The following is a 13,125-nucleotide window of genomic DNA, read 5'->3' as shown; positions in this document are numbered from 1 at the left end:
CTTAAGACAAGTGGATGAGACTAATGGCGATGTCTGCTGTCCGGGATTCAAGGTAATGACATAAATGAGGCTTAGTTAACATGTGACTTATGTACTGTAGCGCACATGGCCTCTCTGTCCGTCATTTTTGACCTCCGACGTTGGGCGGGGCCAGCACGTATAAACCGTGTTACATCCCCACACCGGAACCTCGTAGGAGAGGGCCGGAGCATATTGGTCAGTAACCACTGCAACTGCAGTCATTGGATGTTGTGTTGTGGGAGGCCTTGAGAGGTGCAGAAACAACTAGGCCACGACCCGAGAGCTTTCCATATCTGGAGGTTTCTACGGCGTTCAGGTCACCGACGTATCTCGAAGGGCCTTCCAGGTACATATAATGTAGGAGTGACCTGTAAAGTTCAGTTCAGTGTGTGGACTCAATGAGAAGCGATTGAGAGTGAGTTTAATTGGAGCTTAGCCAGTGAACGAAGCAAAACAAAGGGTGCTACAGTCACGGGTTCAGTACGGGCGAGCTCAGAGTGAGCTCTGTCAGTTAGTGGCCGAGTGCGAGTGCAGCCGAGCTGAGTGTACTAGTCTGTTGGAGCTGAGGACTCGTTCCATACGCCTGTCATCGTGAATGTATCACTTGGGCCAGCTCTTATGAGAACGTCATGTGTTATGGTACAGCGTGGAAGACAACATTGGACTTCAGCACATGGCTGTGAGCGGAGTTCTACCGGAGTGTGTGGATAGTGGATACCATCCTGAACTGTGAGACTGATGTGTGTAGGATGTGAACTGTGGACCATGACAGCAGCAATATGATTAACCCGATGAGTGCTACGCCCGCCTATAGACGGGCTGACGCGGCTGGTCCACCATTGCTACACCCGTCTATAGACGGTGCGCGAGAATTTCAATTTTTTTTTACAGTCCCGGTTCACTTTCGAGTGCGAATTTTATCTCCGACATGTTCTGCCATCTGTTGGGCAATATATAGAACTAACTGATCAGAGATTATAGCATCGGGAAGTAACTTACAGAGTTTTTTGTAGACGTCTGTGGAGTTCATCTGTGATGTAAACAAACATGGCGGAACAACAATTTAGTTGCTCTTGCAGTGATGTTATTTCGGATCACAGAATCTTTCAGTTATTAACCACAGCGGAAAGCGGTGATGAAGATTGTTACAAGTGAACTATGTAGTGTGAGTGGAATGTATTTTTTTTTTAAAGACTTTATTGGCGAAGTACTATATAATGTTTTATTTATTATGACCTAACCTGTACTGTTATTTGTAGAGCATAAAATAACGTAATGACCTAACCTGTACTGTGTAAGATTGGTGACGTGCATTTGTAAATAGTAGAATTCTGTTCTATAGTTCCTGGAAAGATCCAGAACGTGACATAACTTTTGTACAGGGTGTGTTACTTTGTTTGTAATGTATTCTAGAAAATATTTCTGACTGTTCTGGAAATACAACATTTGCGATCAGGCGTATTCTAGAACGTTAGTCAAATTTCGCGATCGAAAGTAAGGTTGTGATTGGTGAGTCTAGGTGGCGATAGGGAACTCGTGCACGCTGATTGGCTGCCTCCAAGGCCGGAATTTCCTATATATAGTGAACTAGGCAGTGTTCGAATTAATTCTGTATCCTGAAATCTGTCGGTCTTGGTCTATCTGTCTGCGAGCGGCCTATCTGGTTGACGTCCCCCGGTTTCCGGGATGGCACTCTCCTCGGGTAAGAACTCTTGAATTCCGTTCCTGCTAAAATTTCCGTAATGTTCCGATTTGCTTTTCATACAGGAGTCTGCCCTAACCTCGCCTAGATTCACCAAATTAGTTACTTATGACGCCTTAGTTTTTTAGCTGGGCTTACCTGTTCGTTTCCGAGGCATTCCCATTCATTGTTTCACTAAAATATGTAGAATGTAGTTTAATATTATTTCCCTTGGGGTTTGCCTCTGGTAGTGCTGTATCACTTTAGGTACGCTAAGTTTTGGATAACCTTTTTCACATCACTGTATATTGCATTGTACAACTGCAATGGTAAATAGATGTATAGTTGATTTGAAATTTGAATTTACACTGCTACGAAATAAGCTATGTATATCACTGAACTTATAGCTCGTAACTTGGAATTGTATGTGAAATGTATTTGTAAAATTATTTGGTAAATAATATTCTTCAAATCTAAGGATCACGGCCATTTATTTCAGAATCCGCTATCTAAGCCATGTCCATGCCTTTGGTAGGTTCCCAGCCCTTTTCATCTTCCCGGTTTGTTGTTCACTAGTTGGCCCTACTGATATTTATGTACATGTTTTGTTGAAGATCCGCGTAATGCCAGCTACTGTTCCGAGTGTGTAGTGATTTCTTATCTTTTAACTCTGTTTGTGTCTTGTTTGGTGTTACCACTGTAGTAGAGGTAACAGAGATAATCATTTTAAGGAATTGTTAAGCGATTTTGAAAGTGAGAGTGACAGAGAGAGTGCCAAAAATATTGTATGTGAGAGAGAAACAGAGCATCCATCTAAACGAAAGAAGAAAAACACGGTGAGTACAAAAGCTATTTTATCACTAATTTCGTGGCAGATGGATTACGTTTCTTCACCAGAGTATCAGGTAACTGTGAAAGGCTCTGAGGGCCAAGTAGTGTTTGATGACAGCCCGAAAATCATCGATTTTTTGGCCTGTGCCTGTGGATTTGGTGCAGATAGTTGAACAAATCGGCATCACAAACAACCAGTAGAAAACACTTAACTATCACCACACTCCAGGTTTGGAAAGTATTTTAAAATATCAACTTATATACTTCTAAGTAGTTACATGTATTAATTGCGTACAGATTTTAGGAAATATTATTATTTTGGGCTCTTTACTTTGTATAAAGATAATGCACGCATTAATTTTGTTTTCTCCCAAAATAATATTGAACATAAGTGTAGGATTTTCCATTTGCATTTAGATTTATAAACAACCAACATCTATAAACATTCTAAGCTTTCACCCCACTGATAAGTTAAAAATTGAGGCTTCTACAAATTTTTTTACATACGAATGAAAAAAATCAGCACTGAGGTACCAAACAGTCAACTGGTAACTCAGCACTTAAAAGGTTAACTGTGTAACTGAGTGAGAATATAGTGCTACTGACTGGAGTCTGTGCATACTAGTGTGAATGAACATTTAAAAAAAAAAAAAAAATGAAATGGCATATGGCTCTTAGTGTTGGGAGTGTCCGAGGTCAAGTTTGGCTCGCCAGATGCAGGTATATTTTTATTTGACGCCCGTGGGTGATCTGAAAGTTGTGATGAGGATGAAATGAGGGTGAAGACGACACATACACCCACCCCCGTGTCAACAGAATTAACCAATTACGGTTAAAATTCCTGACCCTGCCGGGAATTGAACCTGGGTTCCCTGTAACCAAAGGTCAGCGCGCTAACCATTTAGCCATGGAGCCAGACAATGAACAGTGAGAGTATAAGAGACAATGTGCGAATGTGTAATTGTATGTCCTGAACTATGAGTGTAAGCAGTGATCTCGAAATGCCCATGAGTGTTAATATGTAGATAATAAATCCTAGAAGTAGAACGCTACCAGTTTCTGTATTTATATATCTACCCCGCCAACTCGTCACAGTACAATAAAATCGGTTCTGTGGAAAACTGTCTGTATAAGGCGGTGTCCACTGAATATAGGTGTTCGTTATTGCAAGTTCGACTGTACATAATATCTAGTTGCTTTTACCATTTTACTAATGAAGATAAAATATGCTAACTCACTTCCTTCATCTGTAAAATACTTTATTTGAGCTGTGGTGATTTACAATCAATACCAGAAAACACACCTTCCTTTCCAGGCAGCTTCAGACCAATACTTGATGGATAAACAGCAGAACTGCATCAACTTGTGATAATTTTCATAATAATATTTGTTACTTAGCGGATTACTAATGAGTTAAAATATGGCACGGTCAATCCTTACCCTGAAAACCTACAACCTGTTTTCCAGTCAATGACCGGGTCAGGGATGGGATGAATGAAGCCCCCAACTTGCAGAGAGGATAGGAATTGTGCCAGCTGCCAAGGGCTGTTGCACTACTCTGGGGCAATGGTTAATGACTGAGAGATGAACTGAAATGTCCAGCACGAAGCTCATGTGGAGTGACCAGAATTTGAACCACGGTATCCAGTGGTGAGAGGCCGGCGCGATACCGCCTGAGCCACGGAGGCTCTGCAATCCTTATCCTAACTTCCATAAAAAATTAAAATATTTCTCAGAGCAGAGAATGGAACCTTGACTTAGTGATGGCAGTGCAGTATCAGACTGTAACTCTCATAATATAGACATCAACCCAGCTCATTTATAACATGGATACCATAACAGCCGTTTTCAAACTACACAAATAAAATGTTATTTTTGGTAAAATCAGATATTAATCTGTACCTGAGTATGAATACGTTCTAGGCCTGTACTATGCAGATAAATTGAAAGACATGATGTGAAATATGGTAATGTATTTACATTCAGAACAAAAAAACAATCACAAATAAAACATAAGATGAATGCTATGTGTCATCATCGCCATCATCGAACTGCCCATCAACATATTCCGTCTGTGAAGATTGAAGATACTTTCTCCCACGACGAATAGGCAAGGAGTGAATATCAGCAGGACAAAAATTATCTGCATCATTGATTATCGAGTCGCACAGTAAGAGAGTAGGATTTCTTATAGGTTGAATTGGTAATCTCACTACATCTGAAATATAAAACAGACACCAATTAACAGTAAATAGCACCAATACTGTACCCTGAAATGTCAGAAATGATGTTATGAAGTAAGAGAATAATGCACTTGAACCTCTGTATAACAAAGGTTGATATAATGAAAAACCTGCATTAAACCACATTTTTGTAAAGTTCTGTTAAATAATAATAACGACATTAGTTGTTATTCATTACAGGAATGAGGCAACCTACTACTGTATTATGATAAGTATCTTGACTGCAAATGTTACTCAGAAAGCAATAATCTGGGCCCTACAGACCGTAGCACATATGGCCAATGACTTGAAGATGGAAATTTCTATGATTCGATGGAAGTACAGTATGTGCACAACCTTTAAAAACAGCCACTCTTCCTAGTTTTTTTAGTGTGTGGATATAACATTACATATGGCCTCAGTTCAACCAAGTCAATATGTTTGAAAACAAAATGAGCAACATTTAAAGATTTGGATGGTGGAATGAAATAGGCAGCATTGCAAACAAATACAGATTCTTGCATTCTACATCAACATTTCTTACGAAAAGAATAATAAAAAATAAAAAATAAAATAATTGAAAAAATTGAGGAATATGGTATGAGAAGGATATAAGACTACACAAAAGCGACTGAAGATGGCAGTTTGAGATTATGTGGATAGTGCTACACTGATATGGTTTAACAAAAAGAGGGTTCAAAATGTTTCTATAGGAGTTCCTATGATTTCCAAAACAGATATGGGTGGGGACAGGAGAGGGAGTAGTTTTTTTTTTTTAAGTTGGCTTTATGTCGCACCGACACAGATAGGTCTTATGGTGACAAAGGGATAGGAAAGGCCTAGGAGTCGGAAGGAAGCGGCCGTGGCCTTAATTAAGGTACTGCCCCAGCATTTGCCTTCCGAATGCAAGCTCATGGTCGTACGCTCCTAACCACATGGCCAACTCATTCGGGAGAGGGAGTGTCCTGCTAGGTTTTTTTTTTGCTAGTGGCTTTATGTCACGACACAGATAGGTCTTATGGCGACGATGGGGTAGAAAAGGCCTAGGAGTGGAAAGGAAGCGACCGTGGCCTTAATTAAGGTACAGCCCCAGCATTTGCCTGGTGTGAAAATGGGAAACCACGGAAAACCATCTTCAGGGCTGCCGACAGTGGGATTCGAACCCACTATCTCCTGGATGCAAGTTCACAGCCGCGCGCCCCTAACCGCATGGCTGACTCGCCCGGTATGCTAGGGTTTGTTGGTGGAAATGTTATGTGAGACAAGTGTGACTTTCGATGAACGGAAGAAATGTCAAATAATCAGAAAGTTTAAGATGGTGACAGGTCAACATGTAGTGTTCCAAGTGCTCTGTATTTTCATATTGTTTATAGCGGTTACACGCATCACATGTGAAAATAACAAGGTGATTTCAATGAGCTTCCCAGTAGTTTGATCCTCCACAAGAATTTACTAATTGTCAATAATAAAATATAGTGTTTAATATGATGCACCAGTGAAAATGTGTACGTGACCATTGGTCCTGGCAGTACGCTTCAAGTGAGACACAGGGTTGCCATTCATCCGTCCTCAACATATCATGGCTTCCTCCTAACCATAGCTACAAGTGGGACGTAAGATCAAACCCAGGACTCCAGATAATAATAATAATAATAATAATAATAATAATAATAATAATAATAATAATAATAATAATAATAATAATAATAATATGTTTTATTTATCCTGGCAAAGTTAGGGATGTACTCCCTTTCTTACACTTAACAAGTCTTAACCTAGAACACTTAATAATAACTACTGATGACAATAATATGATAGTATAAACAATAATAACAATAATAGCATAAACAAAAGTAACCACACTTAAGAAAAAGATCATATCATCTATATAATATAAATCGTACGTAGAGTATATTAGGAATATAATTATGAATAATGAGTACTATAACTACTACTTAAGAAAAAGTTTAGAAAATCTATACATTTCTACAGTACACCGAAAAATCGCCTTCGATTGAGAGGTGAAGAGAAGGATTAGTAAGAAGAAGAAGAAGAAGATCTGTGAAAGGAGGAGGGAAATGATGATGAAGAGGCGGTAGGAGTAGGTGTTTTCAGGTCATAATTTGATGATTCATGCATGTTTACCTAGTATTTCAACACAGGCATGTTTAAAAGCTAAGCTGCTGGACATGCTTCTGACGTCCACTGGTAAGAGATTCCATTGTCGGGCTGCGGTAACGGTGATTGATTTCGTGTAGATTGCTGTTCTGTGTATAAGAAGAGATAAACACATGGTGCTGCAGGATTGCCTGGGATTTTGATGGGTTTAATTTTAATCCGTGATTTCTGGCCCATATATCTAAGGACATCAAGTCTTCATTCAGGTGACGTGTTTCTGAGTGTAGGTTTTCGGGTTTGCTGTGTATATATACCTGTAGGTCATCAGTGTATAAGTGGTATTTACAGTGTTTTAATCCGGAAGATATGCCATCTACATACAAAGAGAAAAATAGGAGGCCCAGTACAGATCCTTGTTGTATTCCTACGTCAACCATACGCCAATTTGAATATTAATTTATTTTATTTTTTGCTATTTGCTTTACGTCGCACCGACACAGATATGTCTTATGGCGACGATGGGGTAGGGAAGGCCTAGGAATTGGAATGAAGCGGCCGTGGCCTTAATTATGGTATAGCCCCGGCATTTGCCTGGTGTGAAAATGGGAAACCACGGAAAACCATCTTCAGGGCTGCCGACAGTGGGGCTCGAACCCACTATCTCCCGATTACTGGATACTGGCCGCGCTTAAGCGACTGCAGCTATCGAGCTCGGTAATTTGAATATTCATTGTTGTTATTAGGTACACACTGCCGGCAACCGGTGAGATAGGATCTGATCCACTGGAGTGTACTCGCGGAGAAATTTAAACTGTTTAGTTTGGTTATAAGTATGTCCCTGTCAACAGTGTCGAAAGCTTTACTAAAGTCCAATAACGCTAGAACTGTCAGTTTTTTTGTTGTCCATAGCTTGCCTTATGTCATCCGTCACATGTGTTAATGCACTGCAAGTGCTGTGTCTTGGTCTAAAGCCGGACTGGTGGATATCAAGAAGATTGTGTTGAATAAGATAGTCGGTGATTTGCTTGTGAACTATGAATTCTAAAGCTTTTGACAATATGCATAAGATGCTAATCGGCTGATAGTAACCGACGTTCTTCGCCAGTCTTATTTTCGGAAGCGGGCGAACTATGGCCATTTTCCATATTTCTGGAAAAGTCCCCTGTTGCAGTGAGTAATTAAAAATATTCACCAATGGATAAATGATGTGGTGGAGAATTTTCATGAGCATTTCATGGCCTATATTATCTACGCCCCTAGCCCGGGTCTTGATGCATTTTATTGAGTCAATCACTTCTTGCGGTGTGACGTGACTGAAGTAAAATTGATCACTTTGTGGAGATGGCGTATTATCATATGTATTAATAGTTTTCTCCTTTACGACCGGATTAATTCCCGTTGGCGAGATGAATTGGTCGTTTAATTCATCTACGTTAACATTTAGTTCATCGTTAGATTTCTGGTTATTGATGCCAAAATATTTCATAGATATCCACATCATTACAGGGCATACGTCAGGTCTAATCAAGTTGTGGGCATAACGTAGTCTAGCGCTTCGAATTTTAGAGGTCGTTTTATTACACAGTGTTTTATAAGTCTGGTGGTTCACTTCCGTTGGGTAGTGCTTGTACCGTCTATGAACAGCGTCTCGTTTAGCCATTAAGTGGTGAATTTCGTCATCTATCCACGGTTTAGGAGCTCTGGAACCTTTTCCCGTATGCACTGGGGCGTGCCGATCGTAGAGTTGCGTTACTAGGTTATTAGATGTTGAGACCATTTCCTGTTGGCGCAATTTATCTCCATCCACGGCACGGAAAGAGCATCTTCTTCTAATTTATCTGCGTCAATTCGTCTGAGATCCCTGAATGATAATATTTTTGACCTTGGTTTCGGAGTTTGTAATTGGTAGGACAGGTAGATTATGTCATGTCCAGATAGCCCCGGGGCTGACGTCTGTCCATGTTGCAGGACTTTCGCTGAATTGTTTGTTATTATTAGATTGAGAAGGGTTTGACTGCTATTAATGTGGTGGGTTGGTCCGAGAGGTAAAATTGTCATGTTACATGCTTTGAAAATGTTACGAAACTGTCGAGTTGAAGCTGCGGTACTGTCTAACAAATTTGTGTTGAAGTCGCCCATTACAATAACGTGTTCATATTCTGGTAGAAGGTTTAGTATTTCAGTCTCAAGGTCGGTCAAATACCCTACTTTTGGAGGCTTGTAAACCACTCCTAGCAAGCATTTCGTTCTAGACAGTGTTATCTCTACAGCAAAACCTCTGGTTTACGTTCATACTGTGAAGGTGAATGGCTAATTACTTGAGGGTTGAAGTCTCTGGCAACATAAGCATCCAGCCCCCCACTGCCTTTCCCCTCGCAGTCATTTCGTAGAAGGACGTACCTGTCTATGTCAACAGCTGAACTGAGACACTTGCTGTTCAGCCACGTTTCAGACATAAGAATTGCATGGAACTGGCTCGAAGAAAATAGGTTATGCATTTCATCCATGCGCATTTGGGGGAGCAAAGACTGCACATTACAGTGACAAACATTAAGAGCTCTTGGAAATTGTTCCACGGTTTCCTTCAAGATAGTAGCGGCTGAAAGAGGACCTGGGTTTGCTGTAGCACCTACGTGAGTGAAGGGAGCGGTTAACGGAACAGCGGGGTAAGGGATGGAATTAAAGGAATACGCTTAGGCCTGCTGTCGTCAGAAGCATGTCCTTCTTGTGTTAAAAGGTATGCCAACTTCAGAACAGAAAATTAAAACTAAAACAGTACTAACGAGAGGACTACAGTTCAAGCAATACTGATTACTGGAGAAATAAAAGACAAGTGCAAAGCTAATTACAATGACAGAACACACTATAAACAGATTATACAAGGTAAATCACACAAATTTGTTGTTCTAAGGGCCGTATCAATCTGCAGTATGTGACGTGTGTGTTGTGTGAAATGTCCATGCAAAAGACCTATGCCAAAATTTCTCCAGCTGATCACCAAAAAATTAAAGGTGACTTGTCTTGGCAGTGCTGGATGTGTTACCTTCCAATACCATTAGACTCGTTCTTTGAAGTGCTTTGGCACAGGAAATACCCTGCTTAATAATGTGTTAGAGGAAACAACAAGAGATAAAAGTATTAATTGCCAATATTGGACCATCAGTCATGAGTGTCTGTGAGACTTGGCTTGCAGTGCAACTAATAACGATGAAGTATTTACCCAACCATACTTGTTTTCAGGAAGGATACAAGCTGGATGTCTGCAGGTGGTGTTCATCTGGCTATACAACCATAACTACAACAGTCCAACTAGGATACTTGGAAACTGATAGTGAAGCTTTATGGGTGGAGGTGACATGCAGGGACGACAAATTCTTGACAGGTAGCCTACACCGGACACTGTGCTTTGTTTATTGTCATGCCAAATCAGACTCTTACCAGGAAATGCACTTATTTGAAATCAAAAGGCTAATCTGAAGAAATCATAGGGATTAAAATAGGCTGACTCAAACAAGGTCAAGAACGGGGAGGACTACTAGTATCATCATTCCAACAGACCACAAACCTTCAAAGCACAATCTTTTAATAATATAGTGGTTTCTCAACTAAACTGAAAGTACAACGAAGGAAAAAAACCTTGCAAATTTAATCCTCTAACATCATTAATTTTAAATAGGACAACTGCACTCTACTGCATAACAATATAATAGGCATCCCCACCTTCAAAATCAGCTTGTGTGGTGGCAAGCTGGAGGAATGCAAAGAATTTAGAAATTCTGTGGGGTAATGAATACCTTCTTCACTATCGACTGTTGTGCATACTGAGTAATATTCTTGAACCTAGGCAGTGAATTTGGAGAAAGATGACTCTTTTCGTCTTTGTGAACTCATTACAAGTAATGAAAATCATTGGGAATCTGTTTTGAAAGTAATCTTATGATAAATGTAAGAAATTTATTTCTTTTCCACCTATTCAATACAACTCAACATGTTAAAGTTAGAGTTAAATTCTCATTAAAATAAGAATTGGTACATGTTTCGCCCTTTGCTATGGGGCATCACCAGCCGTATCATTATCTCAAACCATATCAGGTACCTGGTTAAAATTGATCTAAAATCTAATACAAAATTCTATACATTAAAAAACTTCACTTAAAAAAGCTGTCATTATATGAGTAACTTGATTTAGCTACAAGTAAAAATTACAATACTGATGGCCTTGAGCCATGGTCAATGTTGAATATCTATGAAAGTTTAAAAATATTGTTACAAAATGATGAAAGTGAGTATAGAACATACAAATGATTATATGCAAACTAACCTGGGCATGTGTACTTGATTTTGTCTTATTCAAAAGTAGCGAATAAGTTCTAATTTTATTTTTTAGTTTGTAACTAGCCCAGAAAGATGTTATATTTATGTTGTAGTTCTTTTTTTTTTTTTTTTTGCTAGGGGCTTTACGTCGCACCGACACAGATAGGTCTTATGGCGACGACGTTGTAGTTCTACTTGAGCACCTATGTTGAACAATTTATTAGAGAACAACTTAATGAGGTTGTTGAAAAGTCATTAGACCATCTTCTTCTGTACAAATGATTATATAAAAACTAATAGGAAATGCATTCCAACTCTGTCATTTTTTGTAATATTGGACCTTGGCATGCGTACTTGGTATAGTCATATTCAAAAGATAGTGAATAAGTTCTAATTGTTTTAGTTTGTAACTAGCCCAGAAATATGTTATATTTATGTCGTAGTTCAACTTGAGCACCAATGTTGAACAATTTATTAAAGAACCACTTCTTGTTCTTCTTCTTTTCTTCTCTTCATGGTGCCTCTAAATATTAGTTCCTAATTAGCATCGACCTCTAAGATATTTTGCTATCATGTTTTTCCTTCATTACCACCTAGATATACCAGCTCCCTTCACAAAGCTGCCGATTGTTCTTATTGGGTCTTCTTGGATTTTTTCTCTCTCTTCCCCTGGTAGTCCTAAAGCGGAGAGTCTGATTCTACCCAACGCCTCACATTCAAAAAGTATGTGTTCAGCAGATTCCTCTGCTTCATTGCATTGCCTACATATGTTGTCTCTTATTACCCCAATTCTATGTAGGTGTTTTTTCAAATGGCAGTTTCCTGTCAACAGTCCTACTACCCATCTTATATTTTCTCTGCTGAGTATAAACAGTTCTTTAGTATGCTTCTTGTTTGGTCCTTTTATCAGTTCCTTTGCAAGCCTGCATCCTGGAGTATTTTTCCAGTTTTCTATTTGTTTCTTTTGTACCCATTTTCCTATGTAGTGTTGGGCTTGTCCATAGGAAATCCCACATACAGGTTCTGAGCCTACAAAATGTGGCTGTTGAAATGTCATTAGTCCATCTTCTTCCGTTGAGCAATATTCTGTGTTGATAGTGTGCCTAGCACAGAAAGATGTTGCTTTCATGTCGTAATTCTACTTGAGAACCTATGTTGAATAGTTAATTAACAACTTAATGAGGGCTGCTAAAGTGTCATTGATTATCTTCTTCTGTTGAAACATATTCTATGTTGATGGTGTGCTTCTGTTGTTAGAGTGTTCAGATGTTAGTTTACTACTTGAAAGGGGCTGTCAAACTGTGGTATAAATTATTAATGTTAAGCTGTCCAATCAGCCAGCATTTCAAAACCCTCTCACACAACAAGACAACCGTCCAACATTATTAAAGAGCTTGTATACAATGGACAGCTACCACAGTTTGACAGCCCGTTTCAACTAGTAAACTAACATCTGAACATTCTAACAACAGAAGCACACCATCAACATAGAATATGTTTCAACAGAAGAAGATAATCAATTACATTTCAGCAGCCCTCATTAAGTTGTTAATTAACTATTCAACATAGGTTCTTGAGTAGAATTATGACATGAAAGCAACATGTTTTCTGAGTTGTATTGAATAGGTGGAAAGTAAATAAATTTCTTACATTTGTGAACTCATTCTCTCTCTCTCTCTCTCTCTCTCTCCTGTGACATTCGAGAATCCCTTTGTTGGTCAGTTTCAATGTTACACGATAACCACACTTTTTCTAATGCAATGTACCTACTATGACCTAGATTCGCTTCCTGCCTTGGCACGATGGGTTATCATAGATTTTATATACATAATGAAAAATCACAGCAAAACTATTAGTTATTCTATGGTAGCATCTTCAATGAATGCTGGCTGGAGCTGTTGATAGCTCATGCGCTGACTCACAATCTACTAAGTCATT

General features: G+C 39.2%; 1 protein-coding gene across 3 annotated transcripts in view; it reads right to left on the bottom strand.

Moving 5' to 3' along the window:
- Positions 1-3,618: 3,618 nt before the first annotated feature.
- The window catches only part of LOC136875787 (leucine-rich repeat protein lrrA), a 129,157-nt gene continuing 119,650 nt past the window's right edge, over positions 3,619-13,125 (bottom strand). For all 3 annotated transcript variants that reach the window (XM_067149383.2, XM_067149386.2, XM_067149385.2), the window contains one exon: positions 3,619-4,751. In XM_067149383.2, the coding sequence (XP_067005484.2) occupies positions 4,558-4,751 (194 nt within the window). In that variant the 3' untranslated portion in view covers positions 3,619-4,557. The remainder of the gene's footprint in view (positions 4,752-13,125) is intronic.

Source organism: Anabrus simplex, chromosome 6 (assembly GCF_040414725.1).
Source record: "Anabrus simplex isolate iqAnaSimp1 chromosome 6, ASM4041472v1, whole genome shotgun sequence".
NCBI lineage: Eukaryota > Metazoa > Arthropoda > Insecta > Orthoptera > Tettigoniidae > Anabrus > Anabrus simplex.
The sequence above is the reverse complement of the archived record's forward strand: the minus strand, read 5'-3'. Positions and strand labels throughout refer to the sequence as shown.